The sequence below is a fragment of the Mastigoproctus giganteus genome, chromosome 11, assembly GCF_048544385.1.
Source record: "Mastigoproctus giganteus isolate SK-2022 chromosome 11, ASM4854438v1, whole genome shotgun sequence".
In the NCBI taxonomy this organism is placed as follows: Eukaryota; Metazoa; Arthropoda; class Arachnida; order Uropygi; family Thelyphonidae; genus Mastigoproctus; species Mastigoproctus giganteus.
Genome location: NC_143585.1, coordinates 53845979 through 53864740, shown reverse-complemented (window position 1 = coordinate 53864740; position 18762 = coordinate 53845979). Strand labels below are relative to the sequence as shown.

Below are 18762 nucleotides of genomic sequence, written 5' to 3'. Positions count from 1 at the left end.
AAAATGTAAAGAATCAGATGAGTTCTGTGTGACCATTGTATTTTTTTTTTTTTTTTTTGTGCTGTGTTGTTGTTGATGCACTGTTTGGGCATCGAATGATTGCCATTCTAAGTCAAGGTTGTCCACTCTCTGACTTTCTAAATAAAGCATTCTGTTAGTTAACTTGATAGTTTTCCTTTCAGCTTCTAAACGTGGCAGAGATAGCTGCTATGGAAAATAGTTCATCTTTGTTTTTGTTTAACCGTTGCACAAAATGCACTTTTTTTTTTTTTATCTTAATGATTATTATTGTCAATGTAAAACAGTTCCTTGCTTTATTGTTATTATTTATCTCTTTATTTTCTTATGAAATTGAAAAAACATTAACACTAGAACCACCAACTAGCAAAAATACCTGAAATTGCTATTGCTGGCCATTCGGACCACTATGCATAAAATAGACTTTTAATTTGTGTTTTCAACATTTTATTATAAGCATTTATAAAAAATAACTGGAAACAGTACATACTGCTGCCAGTTACTTTATATGCTTATGGTAATACGCATAAAAGTAATATTTCTGAAAGCAAAAATTTGAAACACAAAACTTTTTTGTCTAGGAAACAGACTGAAGTTTAAAAATTAATTGCTTGATTTAAACAAATTGCAGTGTTTTCAACAGTTCCTGTATGCGTTCTGCCTACATTCTTTTTACTCACAGTGCACATCTGTAGTTTTGTTTTCCTTGCATTGCCTAATTTGGCATTGATACCTTTTGGAGAGGTTTCACCAGGCCGCTATTGTAACTGGTTTGAACTGCTGCTTTCTGTGAATCTGTATATTCTTTTCTGAGTTCTTCAGCTAGATTCAATATAAAATCTCTTCTCTTCATAACTTTCCCTATCACTTCTTCATAAATAATCCAAGAATTGATTACGCCAAGATGATGTGAACCTACTTTTGTTGAATATTTTTTAGCCCTTTGGTATAAAACATCAACCCTGTACTTTCTTTCATTGTAATATAATACTGTGTCAGGCTTCTTTTTGTACCATTACTGACTATGAAATGAGGAATTACCTCTATGATATCCTGCACAACACTTCAATACTTTTTCTCTCTGTAGCTATAATGAGTATAACGTATGTTAAATGAATTCTAATCACTCGAAAATAAAACTAATGCTCCAATGTACCAGTAATCTCCAACCCGACCCCGAATACATGAAACCATCAACCAAAATCACTGAGTGAAAGAAGACATTAAGTCCATACTTAAAAAAATGAGTGCCAAAATAATTTAAAAAAATTTTTTTAAATTACTTTCCTGAAGTAATTTTAAACTTTTTCACTAGAGTTATGATAACAGGATAGTAGAAACACGAAGTGCATGATTGACTTTATAATAGAGATTGTTTGTTCTCTTAGCACATGTGCATAAAAGACCCAGCATCTGAGATGGGTTAGCAGTGACGTATTACTGAATTTTAATGTAATTTAATTTTAAATTAAATTCATCATCATCAGCCATTTTCAATCTACTGCAGGATGAAGGCCTCTCCAGCAAGTTTCTAGTTTCTTCTGTTTTGTGCAATGGCCATCCATTTACTACCCACAAACCCTTGAATTTCATCTGTCCATCTCCCTTGTTGTCTTCAGGTTTTCTTTTAGCTCCTCTTGGGTACCATTCTGTTATTTTCTTAGTCCATTTGTAATCATGTCTTCAAGCTATGTGTCCTGCCCAAGACCATTTGAGTTCTTTAGTTTTGATAAGAATGTCCTTTGTTTATGTTTGCTGCCTAATCCATGTGTTTCTCTTCTTATCTAAAAGTCTTATTCCTAATATAATTCGTTCCATTCTTCGCTGGGTAGTTTTCACCTTCTCTTCCATTCTTTTGGCGAGTGCCCAAGTTTCACTTTTATAAGTTATGGTGAGGAGTATACATTGGTTCATTGTTTTACGTTTCAGACAAATTTGGATATTGCTCCTTAGTATGTGACTATATATCCTGAATGCTATCCATCCGAAATTTATTCAGCTCTTGACTTCCAGCCATTTATCATTATTACAGCTAATGACTTGTCCCGGATAAGTACAGTAAACCCCCGCTATTCGTGGTTTCGCGTATTCGCGATCGCCGATTTAATATAAAATGAAACCTAAAAAAATGTGAATTTTAAAGCGCCATGAATATTTTCTGCCATAAAAAACATGGGCGTGGCTAAAGTTATCTTTCCCGGTCAAAACAGCGCTCAGTGGGTGAGGGGAGAGGGGTGACAAAATCGCGAGCGTGGATGTTTCTCGCTAATCCTTGTTCAGTATGTGTTATGCGCTTGTCATGGAAGGTTTCGTCGTTTGCTTTTAATTTATATGTTTATAAATTGAATAAATTTATAAATTGGTATGCTTACAAAAGTGATAAATCTACCGTTTTGCAGTGTAAAACAGACTTTTTCGAGTGTGTTAACGGAAGAAAGTGACTTTATTGTGGACAAGTTCTTTCTAACCCCTACAAAAATATGGCTACGAATAACAAGGGAAATGTGAAAATATCAAAGAAGGTGATGACATTAGCGAATAAAATTGAGTTATTAGACAAAATTTCTAATGGTGCAAGTGTCTCCTCAGTGGCAAAACATTATAAAATCAATGAGTCAACGGTACGATCAATCAAAAAATCGGAAGAAAAAGTCCGCCGTAGTGTCCATGAAAACGCGCTAATTGCTTCAAAAATTTGCTCTGTAACTCATGATGTTAAATTAGAAAAAATGGAAAAAGCTTAAAATCTGTGGATAGAAGACCGAACTCAAAATAAAATTCCGTTAAGTTCACTCATCATTCGCGAAAAGGCAAAACTCCTTTATCAACACTTTAGCGAAACTGCTGATAGCAGCACTGGCGGGATGTTTTTTTTGCTAGCAAGCAAAGGCGCTGGTTTGAAAGATTCATTTGAAATTTCTAATAAATATTACATTTAATATTAAATTGTTTCTTATTTTCATTTCGATGCCATATGCTTGCATACATAGACAAAATTTTAGACTAGTTTTTCTTATATATTTCATACTTTGGAACGGAACCCCTTTATTACTATGGGAGCCATAACTCAGTATTCGCGTTTTCGGTATTCGCGACATTTCTCAGGAACGTAACCCCCGCGAATAGCGGGGGTTTACTGTATATGAATCCACCTATTCAATTACTGCTCCTTCAATGATTATATCCCTTTTTGTGACATACTCATTCATCATTACTTTTGTTTAGCCCTATCCATATTCAAGCAGATTAATATAAAACCATTATTCCTGGTATTTGTGGATTATGAAAAGGCATTTGTCTCCATAAAACGTAAGGTAATGTTTCGGGTACTGGAAAGACAAGGTGTAGACACGCCATGCATTATGATTTTGAAGAAATTATATGAGAACGCTACCTCCTTTAGACTAGACAAAGACAGTAGCAAATTTAAAATTGAGAAAGGAATTCGACAAGGAGACACAATATCACCAAAGTTGTTTACTGCTTGGACTGGTCTCAGAAAGGAGTCAGTGTGAATGGAGAATACCAAAACCATTTACGATTTGCAGATGATATTGTGGTCATAAGCCACAATCCCAAAGAATTAGAGGAAAATCTTAAGTTATGCAGAGTTAGTAATGATTTTGGACTAAAGATGAATATGGCTAAAACAAAAGTAATAATGAACAAGTATGCCATAGAAAGGGATATAATGATTGAAGGAGCAGTAATTGAAAAGGTGGAGTCATATACTTATCTGGGACAAGTTATTAGCTGTAATAATGATAAATGGCTGGAAGTCAAGAGAAGAATAAATTTTGGATGGATAGCATTCAGGAAATATAGTCACATACTGAGGAGCAATATCCCAATTTGTCTGAAACTTAAAATAATGAACCAATGTATACTACCCACCATGAGTTATGGAAGTGAAACTTGGACACTTACCAAAAGAATGGAAGAGAAGCTGAGAATGACACAGCGAAGAATGGAACGAATTATATTGGGAATCAGACTGTTAGATAAGAAGAGAAACACGTGGATTAGGCAGTAAACATAAATAAAGGACATTCTTATGAAAACTAAAGAACTGACATGGTCTTTGGCAGGACACATAGCTCGAAGACATGATGATATGGACTGTCATCATGCTTTATCCATTAGCTGCGATATTATGTGAAAGTGATCCATAGTTGAGAATTCTGTCCTAAAGCCAGCTTGCTCTTTTGGTTGATTCTCGTCGAGTATTCTTTCTAATCTTTTAGTAATGACTCTCGTGAACAACTTGTAGATGTGGGATAACAAGCTAATTGGTCTATAATTTCCAATTTCTGATTTATCTCCTATCGTATGCAGCAGAACTATGATTGCATTATTCCACTCCTTAGGCATCACACCTTTTCTAATGCATTTTGTGAAGAGTCTTGCTAGTTTTTGTGTCATGTCTCTTCCTCCCAATTTTAACAACTCTACAGTAATTTCATCTTCCCGCGGGGCTTTCTGATTCTTCATTTTCTTCAACGCATGTTCTACCTCATCAGGAAGGATATTAGGTATGTTGTATGTGTTACTAATTTGTAATCCATCTTCCCTCCTGCTGGCATCATCCCCTCACTCCTTGTATAATTCTCTATAGTAGTCTTCTGCTATTTGAATTATGCCTTCTGTGCTATTTATATGTACATCATCACTATTCTTCTGTTTCAGTATCATTTGTCTTTCTGTATTGCTGCTCATGGCTGCTGATCCTTTGTTTTCCCTTAATGCTCTTCTACTTTTCTTGTGTTAAATCTTCTTATGTTCTCTCTGAGTCTCTTTCTAATAGCTTTGTATAACTCAGTATACTCAATTTTCTCCTTGTCAGTGTTTATCTTGCTCTTCATTTGTTGTCTTTGGTTCATCATGACAAGTTTTTCTTGCCTAATTGTTTGTTCTCTGGATTTCTTTTTACCTGTGGGTTTCTTGGGCTTTATCACTTTCAGAAAGTTGTTGTATTCCTCGTTGATATGTTGGTCCTGAAAAGTCTTCAGAAGCTCAAACTTGTTTTTAAGTTCCACTGCATACTGCTTTTTCTCCTCTTTTATTATCTCAAAAACCTTTGTATTATTTATTTGAGTCAGTTTTTTTCCTTTCTTTTCTTACATCTCTATCAAGTGTGCATCTTACCATTCTGTGATCCCTTCCAACATTTACCTTGTTCAGGACGGTAACGTCGTTCACAATATATCTTCTGTTAATGAGGATGAAGTCAATTTCATTAGTTGTTAATCCATTTGTTAATCCATGTCCACTTTCTGTTCACCCTTTTCTTGAAAAAAATATTCATTACTGACATCCCTCGAGATTCTGCAAATTCCACATGTCTTTAACCTGCTTCATTTCTTTCACCAATTCCAAAACTTCTTATAGTTTCCATTTCAGCACTGTTTTGTCTCTTTCCAACCTTCGCATTGAAGTCCCTCATAATAATGGTGTAGTGAGTTTTCTGTTCGTCTATAAGTTCATATATAAATTAAATTAAACTACATCAAAATTCAGAAAATGTATGTCGTCCCTGTCCCATCTCATCTCAAACATCTGAGTACATTATAAGACATTTTGATTTAGTAGCCTGCTCTATTTCTTTGTACAGTTGTTTGTTGTGCTCATCAGAGTCATTAGGCCTATAACATACTCCTACTCTCATTTTTCTCTCCCAGTTCTTATATCGCAAGGCGCCTCTGTAGCCAGGTGGGAAGGAGCAGCAATGCATAGCACACCCTTGATTAGACCGGGGTTCGAGCCCATCACCACCAAATACGGAGGATGCGGAAAGGTCATATTGCTCCGGGAATATACCACTGTATATTCCCGGAGCAATATGGCCTTAGTTGCTAATGCTCCTAAAAACCAAACAACAACAACTTATATCGCACCAAACTGACTCAACGTTGCAATGTCCACCCATGTTAACTGGATGCACTGCCTCAGATTTTATGTTTCTTAATTAACAACATAACCCCCTCCTCCCTTTCTATCATGTCTGTCCTTTCTGCACACATTTTACCCCCAAAATTCAAATTTTGCATTCCTTATATCTATGTGACATTATGTCTTTGATTTCTCAACAATATCTGCTTGGTTGTCTTGACCAGGCCCTGGGTGCCAAGTGATTATTAGTGTAACCAAGCGATTCCAAGTGAGCTCTATACTGCGTGTACAAAGCGAATAGTTTTCTTTTGGTTTTAAATAGTTTTTACATTATTTAGTTGTATTGCATAACTTCTTCACTACAAGAACTAGGCAGAGTTCCAGAAAGGAAACTCAGCTTTCTGTTTCCTTAATAGTACTAACCAAACTAACTCAGCCACTTGGTTACCCTTGTGGCACTGCTCCTGCTTTCCCATGGCAGGGCTGGTAACCTGGAAAGAAAGGTTATCTTTCCAGGGTGAAAAGAAGCAAAATGATCTCTCCTACAGGACCTAAGGATCCTAACATGGTACTCATGAGATAGAAGACTAACTCATGCAATGTCAAAAGACAAAAAAGCTGATACTATTAAGAGAAGAGCTCCAATGCATCTTGTATTGCACTCTACTCAAGAACAGTTTCTAGGTAGTCTCTCACCTTTTAAAATATAGAAACACCTAGAAAATCTAATAGGATCACCAAAAACAACCCGGCGTCTTAGATCTGGTGAACTGTTTGTTGAGGTCTCAGATGAATGGCAATCACAATGGCTCCAAAAACTAACATCCTTTGGTGGTTTATCCATCACCGTTTCCCCTCGTGCTACTCTAATCACTTCTAGAGTGTGATAGCTGAGTGGGACCTCATAAATTGCCCAGAAGTAGAGCTGAAAAAGAATTATAAGGCCAAGGAATTGTGCATATAAAGCGCATATATACCAAATGAGACAATGCTCTAGTTCCGAATCAGAACATAATATTAACATTTGATAGCCCGAAACCTCCAACGTCCATCAAAGCAAGGTATCTCAATTGTTAAATAAAACAAGTACGTTCCTAACCCAACACTCTGTTTTAAATGCCAAAAATTCAGGCATTCCAAAAATGTGTGCTGCAGAGGTTTAGCCACTTGTGCTAATTGCGGTTCACGCAAGCACATTCACTCAGAATGTAAATCAGAACAGCACAAATGCTCAAATTGTAATGGCCCACATACTGCCTATTGCAAAGATTTTCATCTTTGGAAAAAATAAAAAAAGCATTCAGCGGGTCAAAGCCAAAGAAAACGTCACCAAGAAGCCAAAAAGTCGTAAAGGCTCAATTCAACACGTGACCCACTTTCGCTCAAGTAGTTCAAAAGCCAACTGCAGTAAGCAGTACTGTGCAAAAAGTATCAACGACTGGTACTCAAACAGAAGTTACATTTCCCCTAAACACATCAATGTCAGACTGTGCTCGGTCCTCTGAATCAGTCTCTAAAAAAAATGAAATCTCCCACCAACAGTATGGATGTAGATGAGCTGCTAGATAACAAGGAGCCCATTCTAGAACTCCATACAGATGACACCATGGATATCGGACGCCCCACATTCTCAAAAAAGACCAGAAAAAATGTCCCACGTACAAAAAACAGTCAGATGAATCATCCTCAGGTAAACCTAAATAATGCATCACATCATACAATGGAATTGCAGAGGACTAAGCAGTCATTCTGATTACTTAAGAAATTTAATAGCTCAATTCAATACCGTAGGCGTAGGCTTACAGGAAACATTCTTGTCACCCCAAGTTTTGCTAAAATTTTCAAGTTATACCATTTACAGATGAGATAGGAACTCAGAATCACCTGCACATGGAGGAGTTGCTATTTTCGTTAACACTAACATACCATCCAGACTGATCCAATTAAGAACTACCCTAGAAGCTGTGGCAGCTCGCATTGCAGTTGGTACATCATTTACCATTGTTTCCATTTATATTCTGGCATCTGGACACCGTCCATTGTGGGGATCTGCTACAATGGATTGAAGAGGCAAATTGATGGAGGAATTCATGCATAATAATGATCTTAATTTATTAAATTCTGGCTGTCTTACCTACATCTACTTAGCAACCGGATTTGCTTCCACAAAAGACTTGTCAATTTGCTCACCATCCATATTTCCAATCGTGACATGGTCTGTATTAACCAATCCCTTTAACAGTGATCACTTTCCAATTATTTTCTCACTACAAACAGGGGTAACTCCAAATCCAAATCAACAATCCACTTGGCAGTTTAAAAAGGCAATCTGGGGTAGATATTCTGCCCAAATACTCTTAGACAGATTTTATGTTCAAAGACAACATATTGATGATGTAAACACTTAACATAACCAATCAGATTCTGACTGCAGCTAAGGCCTCCATTCCAAAATCCACGCCATATCAAAAACACAGAAATCACTGGTGGAATACAGATTGATTAATTACCAAACAGGGAAAAAAACCGTGCTTGGAATAATTTCCACAAGTATCCCACAACTAGTAACTTAATTGCTTTTAAAAGACTAAAAGCAAAAGCTAGACAAGTTAGGCAGAAAGCAAAACCGGATTCATGGATTGCTTTTGCCTCAACCATCACCAAAGACATGGATACACGGATCATCAGGAAAAGAATACAGGCATTAAATGGCAAATTTGCTCGGCTGCCCTCTCTGATACTTGTATTGGAAAGGGAAAGACATTTCTACTCCTGAAGAAGTTGCAAATGCATTAGCAGAATCATTTTCAAAAATCTCAGCTTCTGCCACCTATACATCAAAGAAGGTGCAGAATGGTATAAAATCAACTTCTTCACATGCCGCTCATTCTCATACAATCAACCGTTTACATTAATAGAACTTCAAGAATCATTAAATAGATCTTCCAGTAGGGCTGCAGGTCCAGATGGAGTTCATTACATTATGCTAAAGCATTTACTTGGAAAAGACTTGAGAACCCTATTAAATTTTTATAATCGGATCTTCTCTGAAAATGCATATCCTTCTTCATGACACCATTCATTCATTATTGCCTTACCAAAACCAGGAAAAAATCCTTTCTTTGTTGAAAACTACTTTAAATCTCTTAGAAGTTGCATGGGAAAAATTTTGGAAAGAATGGTTCATACTAGGCTCACTTACATCATGGAGTCAGAGAATCTCCTTCCAGATCATCAGTATGGCTTTCGAAAAAATAGATCAACCCTAGATGTGCTCATTAAAGCCGAGTCTCATATCTGCAATGCCTTTGTCATGAAACAACATCTAGTCATGGTCAATTTACATCTTGAAAAAATCATTTGATACTACATGGCGTCATGGTATTATTATGGACTTTTACCATCTGAGGCTTAGGGGCCATTTGCCAGAAATAATTCAATTTCCTGCAATTGCATTCTTTTCAAGTCCGATATAAAAACATACTCTCTACATCTCACATTCAGGAAGAGGGAGTCCTGCAGGGATCAATACTTAGTCCAGCACTCTTTTCAATCCGAGTTAGCAGCATGACACGAGATGTCCCAAAAACCATTCAAACTTATATGTATGCAGGTGACCTTACCATTTCCTGTCGGTCTCAAAGTATGAATACCATCGAACGGCAGCTCCAACTTGCCATAACCAAAATAGAATCCTGGACTTTATGGAATGGCTACCGACTATCAGAAAAGAAATGCACTGTCACTCACTTTTGCAAGAAATTAGCTCTCCATCCCGAACCTGAACTACAAATAAACAATACAGGAATACCTCGCATAGCACGGTTAATTTGTGCAAAAAAAATACCGCACTATGCGAAACCGCGCTGATCGAGGTATTATTAGTATGTATTTTAATGTAATGCGTTCCGACAATTTGATTATATGGGTCGAGTTGCAAAAATATATAGGTGTTTGTTTACCATAAATTGATGCACACGAAGTTCTTGCAAAAAAAGAAATTAAAATGATAAATATGAAAAATACTAGTAAGTACAGTACAAATGATTTTTATTGCAGTATGTACATACCAAAAGTATATAAGTCTGCTGACGAGGCTACTAGTGACGGTCGTGTTCCAAGCCGCTAAGTGGATTTTTCTTATTTATTGATTTGAAATTATTGTTTTTCTAAAACTTTTGATTTAAATTTAGTAGTATAACATTATTTTGTGATTTTTTGATTAATTTGGTGTATTTATTCTTTACTCGGCCTTGTAAAAGTATCGGTAAGGGTTTCCACGTGTTCGTAACTACCGTTAGTAACTTTCCTGCCATTGTGATACCGTACTAGATATACCGTAGGTTATATACCGTACTAGATAGCGTTAGTTGAACTTCGTTAGCAGTTAAATTGTACGTTTAAATAAATACATATAACGACTTAGATTACAAACGTAATATAATTAATAACATAATTAATTAATAAATTAATAGAATCATGACTCAGACCAGAGCAGCAAAGCAAAAGGCTCAAGCTAATGGAAGTGCTGTGGCTCAGAGCAGAACTGAGGGGGGCAGTTGTCCTCTAACTCACAGCCTTATAAAATGCACTGTTTGCTTGATGTTTGCAGAGCAATCGGGTACGGGACATGATACTGCCAAGGGGGATGTCTTTGTGTGTGCGCGATGCAAGGAGTGTATCGATATCAGGCAACAACTCGGCGTTCTTATGGGCCTATATGAGAGCTTGAAGGACAGGGTGGATGCCCTCGAAGAAACTAAATTGAGGGGCCCATCAAGCTCTCAGCTGCCCACATCAACGCCAGAGCTTGCACTTGGGCATCGCGTGATACAGAGACAACCCCCAAGGCAGAATGCGCTGGTCCCGAAGGAACTAGTAGTTGTTGGTGACTCTATTGTCAGGGAAACGGGGAACATGCTTTGTAAAAAAGATAGGTGGAACAGGACCAGGGTATGTCTGCCAGGGGCAAAGGTTGATGACGTTGTAGAGCGAATATCATCTTTTAAGGGCACAAAAGGTGATATAGTTGTACACGTTGGCACTAATAATATTAAGAGTAGGAGACCGGCAGAATTACTTAACAAGTACAGGTCACTGTTGAACAAAAGCCGAGAATTAGGGTTGAATTTGAAAGTGTCTGCAATTCTGCCCAGACACGATAGGAGGGAGTATAGGATGAGAGCCTTGTCGATCAATTCGGCCCTGGAAAGATTGTGCAAGGCTCAAGGGGTAGAATTTTTTTCAGCCTGGACTGTACTTGTTAACAGGAGAGATTGCTTCTACAGGGATGGGATACACTTAAATAGAAAGGGTGCAAGAATATTTGCTGATGCTATCGAGGCAGTGTTAGGTGGGTCGGAAAACTGCTAGCTTGGGGGGAGACAAAGACCAATAGATTGACAGTAGCCACTGGCAGAGGTGAAAGAGATTCTTGCACTGCTTCTATTAGAATGAGCAGAAGCCTGAAAAACAAGATGCATGGTATTTCAGAGACTGCTGGGAGCCATTGCGGTACAAGTAAACACATGGGTTGTTTGTTTGTTTGTTATTTGGTTTTTAGGAGCATTAGCAACTAAGGCCATATTGCTCCGGGATATGCGGTGGTCATTCCTTGACCTTTCCGCATACTCCGTATTTGGTGGTGACGGGCTCGAACCCCGGTCTAATCAAGAAGCATGTGCGACGCACTGCTGCTCCTTCCCACCTGGCTACGGAGGCGCACATGGGTTGTGTTAGGGTAGCTAAGAATAGAAACAGGTGCAGGTATACTTGAGTGTACACCAATGCTAGGAGTTTAGTAAATAAATTTGATGAATTTGAGGTATTGCTCAAAACATCGAAGGCAGATATTGTTGGGATATCAGAGACGAGGTGTCACACAGATACAAAGGGTACTAGGAAAGTTTTGCAATACAGCTTTGTTTATTTAATTTTTTCAAAGTAATTTCCTCTACATTCAATACACCTCTCCATCCTCCGAAACCAATCTTTAAACCAGTTCTGCCAAGTTTCACTAGGGAGTAAAGCACACTCGTTATCCCAAGCCCGTAGAAGGTCCTCATCACTGGAAAACCGCCTCCCTTTTAGCTTCATTTTCACATGCGGGAACAGTGCAAAGTCGCAGGGAGCAAGGTCTGAACTGTAGGGAGGGTGCTCGAGAAGTTTCAGTCCTGTCATGGTCAAATATTCAGTGCAGGCTTTGGCGCGGTGAGCTGGAGCATTTTCGTGATGGAGGTACCAGGTGTCCATTCTTGACTTTGGCCGCAGGTTCTTCATAGATCCAGTGACTTTAGGCAGGCATTGTTCAGTATACCACTTAGCTGTGACTGTCTTCTGCGTGTCCAAAACGACACGTTCCACAATTCCACTCGATTTGAAAAATACAGCTATCATTTTCTTCTTTACAGATCGGGATTTTCTGACAATTACGGGTGTGTCGTCATCATCAAAGACCCAAACTTTGTTTTGAGCCTTGGTCGGCAGATCGTAATAGTACAGCCAAGTCTCATCACCTGTCACGATGTTGTTCACATACCGAGATTGTCCCTTATCAAACTTTTTTAACATCTCCCGGCACCAAGTCACACGTCGTGTCATCTGCTCTTCAGTCAGTTGATGCGGCACCCAGAGAGAACAAAGTTTCTTCACGTGCAAATGATCTTGCAGAATCGAACGAATTGCTGGTGCATTTAGGCCCAAAGTATCCTCTATCTGTTGGTAGGTCACTCGCCTGTTTTCGTCAAGCATTTTCCTCACAGCAGTAACGTTTTCCTCCGTAACTGAGGTTCGTGGCCTTGCCGGCCTCTCAGAATCCTCCAGAGTGAAATTTCCCCTTTGGAATTCTCTATACCACCTGAATATCGTTGTACGATGTGGACAATCATCATCTAGTGCAAGAGTCATTTCTTCTAAGCACTGGTCTATGGTTAAACCACGCACGAAATTATACCGCAAAACTGTCCTTATCTCATTTCGTGACCACGATGCCATCGCAAGCACTTTACACTCTCACTACTAATGAATAACTGAGCCCATCGACTTGGCTCGGCGGCTACTATGCACGTATGAACATGTCTCAACATGCAGCAACAAGCAGCTTCCTGTGATTCATTGTTGCGTCATATTGCAAAACTTTCCTAGTACCCTTTGTATAAGGGATGCGGAACTGCAATTTGGGGAGTACAACGTCTACAGAAAGGATAGACAGGATAGGAAGGGGGGAGGGGTTATGCTATTAGTTAAGAAACACATAAAAACCAAGGAAGTGAAGCCAGTCGACATCGCTGGACAGTGCAGTGTGGAGTCAGTTTGGTGTGACATAAACATTGGGAGATCAAAATTGAGAGTAGGAGTGTGCTATAGGCCTAATGACTCTGATGAGTATAATAAGGAACTGTACAGGGAAATAGAGTGGGCCAGTAAATCAGAGTGTCTTATAATGGGAGATTTTAATTTCCCAGATATTGACTGGATTTTGGGGGCTGGTTACTCACACACTAGCAGGGCTTTTGTGGCACACACTAGCAGGGCTTTTGTGGATTTATTGGATGATTGTTTTCTACATCAGCATGTTCGGGAGGCAACTAGAGGGAGTAATACTCTTGATTTGATTATCAGCAGTGATTCTTCATGCATTAAGAATCTGCAGATAAATGAACCACTAGGTGGCAGTGATCACAGTGTGCTGAAGTGGGATTTACTCAAAGAGGTAACTACCATTAGGGGTAAAGGGAAGGGTTATTGCTTCCGTAAAGGCGACTACGATGGACTGAGACAGTATTTAAATTCTATACAGTGGGACCAACTGACGATGTTACCAACAGCAAATTCAAAATGAGAAGCATTCAAAGAACTTATCTTGGAAGCTACTAGGCTTTACATACCAACTAAGAAATATTGTTCAAGGTTTAGGCCAAAATGAATGTCAGATGAACTAATGAGGCATGTGGCAGTGAAGAAAAATGCATGGGATACATACAAATTAACACATGACACAGAAGCCTATGATAGATACAAGTTGATATGCAACCAAGTTACAAAGGAGGTTAGGCAGGCGAAGGCAGATTACGAGAAATCCTTGGCAAGGGATGCAAAGAAAAACAGCAAAGAGTTCTTTACTTATGTAAACTCTAGAAGGAAGGGGATGAATCAGATTGGTCCACTTGATATTGATGGGTCAAGTGTTGATGATCCTGCTCAGGTAGCTAACAAACTAAATGAATATTTTGCATCGACATTCACACATGAGGAGTTATTCAGCGAGGGGAATGCCAGAGGTGTATTCAACTCTAGCAGTAAGCTACAGAATCTTGAAATAACTGGGAGTAAAGTGGAGGAGAAACTGTTGAAGATAAACACAAGAAAGGCACCCGGGGTAGATGGGATCTATCCAGTTATATTAAAGGAGGCAGCAAAGGAAGTAAGCAAACCCTTAGCCATAATTATGAGAGCTTCCTTGGACTCAGGGGAGGTACCCATAGACTGGAAATGTGCAAATGTGACCTCAATTCACAAAGGAGGATCAAAGGCTGACACAAGTAAATATAGACCTGTGAGCTTAACTTCTGTTCCAGGAAAATTAATGGAGGCACTGGTTAAAGAAGCACTGCAGGATCATTTAGACAAGACTTCAGTTATAGCTCAGACACAGCATGGTTTTGTTAAGAGGAAGTCTTGCCTGACCAACTTGATTGGATACTATGATGCAGTCACAAAAGAACTGGATGCAGGGAATAACTTTGATATTATATACTTGGATCTTAGAAAGGCTTTTGATACTGTTGCACATGGAAGACTGCTACACAAATTGGAGCAGTGTGACATTGGAGGCAAATTGCTGCTATGGATAAAGGGGTGGTTGAGGGGGAGAAGACAGAGAGTGGTAATCAATGGACACTGCTCATCGTGGACTGATGTTATTAGTGGAGTCCCTCAGGGTTCAGTATTGGGTCCTTTATTGTTTTCTGTATTTATAAATGATATTGATGATGGTATATCAGGCTTAATGTCCAAGTTTGCAGACGATACGAAGGTTGGCAGGGTTGTCAAGGACACTACTGACACTATGCTGCTGCAACAGGATTTGGAAAGGTTTAGCAGATGGGCTTCGAGGTGGCAAATGAAGTTTAACATTGACAAATGTAAAGTACTACATATGGGAAACAGCAACCCCAGAGCAACGTATCAACTCTGTGGTACTACACTGACAGTGGTAGAGAATGAAAGGGACCTGGGGGTGGTTGTGCAGGCAGATATGAAGTTCTCTGAGCAGTGCAGACGGGCTGCAAGAGTAGCTCATGGTGTGTTGTCAATGATATATAGGAATTTTTCTAGCAGGGATAAGGAGGTGATTATTCCCTTGTATAAGGCAATGGTCAGGCCACACCTAGAGTACTGTATACAGGCCTGGAGGCCTCATTTCAAGAAGGATGTAGAGCTGCTGGAACGAGTACAGAGAAGGGCAACTAGATTGGTGAATGGGACAAAGGGGTGCTCTTACGAAGAAAGGCTTAAGTTTTGCGAATTACAGTGTCTGGAAACTAGGCACCAGCGAGGTGATCTGATAGAGGTGTACAAAGCCTTGAATGGTTTGAGCATGCTCAATGCTGATGGGATTCTTCCTCTTGCTCAGAATAATCACCTGAGAGGGCATAAATTCAAATTGAGGAAAGACAGATGTAGGATAGATGTGCGGAAATTTGCCTTTAGCCAGCGGGTGGTTGGTAGGTGGAACAGACTTCCATCCCTTGTCGTGGAAGTTGATAGCCTAAATAAGTTTAAGGCTCAGCTGGACAGGTATTTCAAACGAACAGAGGGGTGAAGTGGAAGTGGTTATTTTTATTTATTTATGTTACTTTTTTTTTTTTGCCTGATGCTGCATAAGCTTGCTTTCTTGCATCAAATGCCTCTACTAATGCTAATGCTAATGCTAATGCTAATTGTCCATAGTAGACTTTCTTAACCAGAGGCTGATGTTGTTGTTGTTATTTAGTTTTTAGGAGCATTGGCAGCTAAGGCCATATTGCTCCAGGGATATGCAGTGGTCATTCCCTGACCTTTCCGCATCCTCCGTATTTGGTAGTCACGGGATCGAACCCCGGTCTAATCAAGAAGCGTGTGCTACGCACTGCTGCTCCTTCCCACCTGGCTACGGAGGTGCCAGAGGCTGATGTACTATGGCCTTAGTTACAATGTGCTGCTAAAACTCCCTCCTAAGTTACCAACTAACCAGAAAACGTTAACATACACAAGCTTGAACATCTAATAAGGAAACGGAACATTTGTGTATTTTTATATTGGTCAGTTAGAACTTGCAGTTACTAATGTGATGTGTATTTTTTTTTTTTTTTTTTTAGTTTAAAAGCTACTTGCATAATTTTTTACAGATTTTTTATTTTATGATTTTCTATAAGATTTTTAATGAAATCAAACACTCTATATTTATTAGTTTAAAATTTATTAATTAAAATAATTCATACTAACATCTTTTTATTAGCATAGGCTAATTGGCTTATTCTCTTTTTTTTAGGAGAGCTTCACTAATGTCACCTCGCCAGATTTTCCAGCAATCGAATATGACACAAAAGTGGCAACGTCGTGAAATCACCAACTTTGAGTACCTCATGTTTCTTAATACAATAGCAGGTAATTTTATTTTTATTTTTTAAGGAAACAAATGGCTTTCTTAGAATCAGAACAAAAATAAATATTTATGCTTATGATTGATACCACTTTTTCATAGTGGTTTTATCATCTAGCAGTGTAAGAGTTACAATGCTTGCACTCTGAGAAATTTTCAAAATACCACAAATATGCTATGACATACTCAGTTTTAACTAAATTGTACACTGCGGCATACATCTTGTGTGTGCCATAGTGCTGTGCACCTTGTGTATGCCATACATGTTATGATGCGCGTGCACACACACACACACACACACACACACACACACACACACACACACACAGAAATTAGCATACCATTTAAATTTATAAATGTTCCCAGCTTTTGCTTAAATTAAATAAATCTTTTTATTAACATATGTTAAGTGGTCATTTGCACTCTACACAAGCTAATAACAATTACTAATTTTATATAGGAAATAAAATTTATAGACAAGGTTTCATTAATGTAATCTTCATTCTGACCCAGAATTAAGGCTTGGGCAAAACATTATCCCAGTGATATCAGAAGTAAAATTCCTAGGACTTATTTTTGATGAGAACCTGACACTACAACATATTCCTCAGCTAAGGACAAATTATTCCATAAGGCTTAACTTCCTTTGTGCGTTTCATCAACTTTGTGGGGTGCAAATCGCTGTAACCTCCTCCTCTTATTCTATTATGGTTCTCAGATTTATGCTTCTGCTGGAGATAGTGCACTTTGATCGTTAGGTTTAGTCCACCACCAGGCCATCTACACTGTAACTGGAGAATTCTGTACATCTGCTATTCAACACTGCAAAATTGTCAATCTCCTGTTGTAATTGTTAGCTGTCAGTCCCTTATACAGATTTCAGTCAAAAATACATAAGGAACTATACACCAATGGTAAGATTCTTTGCATATGCAGGAATCCAAAGAGAGGAAGTTATTATTTCTCGACTGAACATAGATCATAGTCGTCTGATACACTCTTTTCTGGTGAGGGTGAATGACCCGCCTATGTGTGAGAATTGTGAAAATATTTTAACTATTATTTATATTTTTATGGGATGTCCTGTTTCTATTAATGCACAACATCTATGTTTTACAGATTTTAGTAATTTGTCTGAACTTATTAATCTGTCTGTCTACATTCAGCTACATTTTAGCATTAGCATTAGTTGAGGCATATGATGCAAGAAAGTAAGGCTTATAGAGCATCAGCCAAAAAAAAAAAACTTCCCATTTCACCCATATGTTTGTCTAGTTCAGCCTTAAATTTATTTAAGCTATCAACTTCCACAACAACAGATGGAAGTTTGTTCCAGCAATCAACTACCCACTGGCTAAGGGCAAACATTCTATTCTACAACTGTCTCTCCTCAGTTTGAATCTATGCCTCCTTAGGTTCTTAATCTCAGCAAGTGGAAGTATCTCATCAGCATTGAGCCAGCTCGAACCATTCAAGGGTTGTACACCTCAATCAGATCACCTCGCAGGTGCCTAGTCTTGAGATGCTGCAACTTACGGAATTTAAGCCTCTCCAGGTAAGAGAACCCCCTTGTTCCTCTCACCAATATTGTTACCCTACTTTGTACTCATTCTAGCAATTCTACATCCTTCTTAAAATGAGGTCTCCAGACCTGTGTGCGGTACTCAAGGTGTGGCCAGACCATTGCCTTATACAAAGGTATAATCACCCCCTTGTCTCTGCTAGCAAAATTCCTATATACAAAGGGTACTAGGAAAGTTTTGCAATATGATGCAACAATGAATCACAGGAAGCTGCTTGTTGCTGCATGTTGAGACATGTTCATACGTGCATAGTAGCCGCCGCGCCAAGTCAATGGGCTCAGTTATTCATTAGTAGTGAGAGTGTAAAGTGCTTGCGATGGCATCGTGGTCACGAAATGAGATAAGGACAGTTTTGCGGTATAATTTCGTGCGTGGTTTAACCATAGACCAGTGCTTAGATTGCACTAGATGATGATTGTCCACATCGTACAACGATATTCAGGTGGTATAGAGAATTCCTAAGGGGAAATTTCACTCTGGAGGATTCTGAGAGGCCGGGAAGGCCACGAACGTCAGTTACGGAGGAAAACGTTACTGCTGTGAGAAAAATGCTTGACGAAAACAGGCGAGTGACCTACCAACAGATAGAGGATACTTTGGGCCTAAATGCACCAGCGATTCGTTCGATTC

General features: G+C 38.8%; 1 protein-coding gene across 1 annotated transcript in view; it reads left to right on the top strand.

Annotated features, from left to right (window-relative positions):
• The window catches only part of rg (A kinase anchor protein rugose), a 1582765-nt gene that overhangs the window by 1263347 nt on the left and 300656 nt on the right, over positions 1 to 18762 (top strand). Inside the window, exon 42 of the mRNA XM_090384432.1 lies at positions 16439 to 16554. Within this exon, the coding sequence (XP_090240558.1) occupies positions 16439 to 16554 (116 nt within the window). The remainder of the gene's footprint in view (positions 1 to 16438; positions 16555 to 18762) is intronic.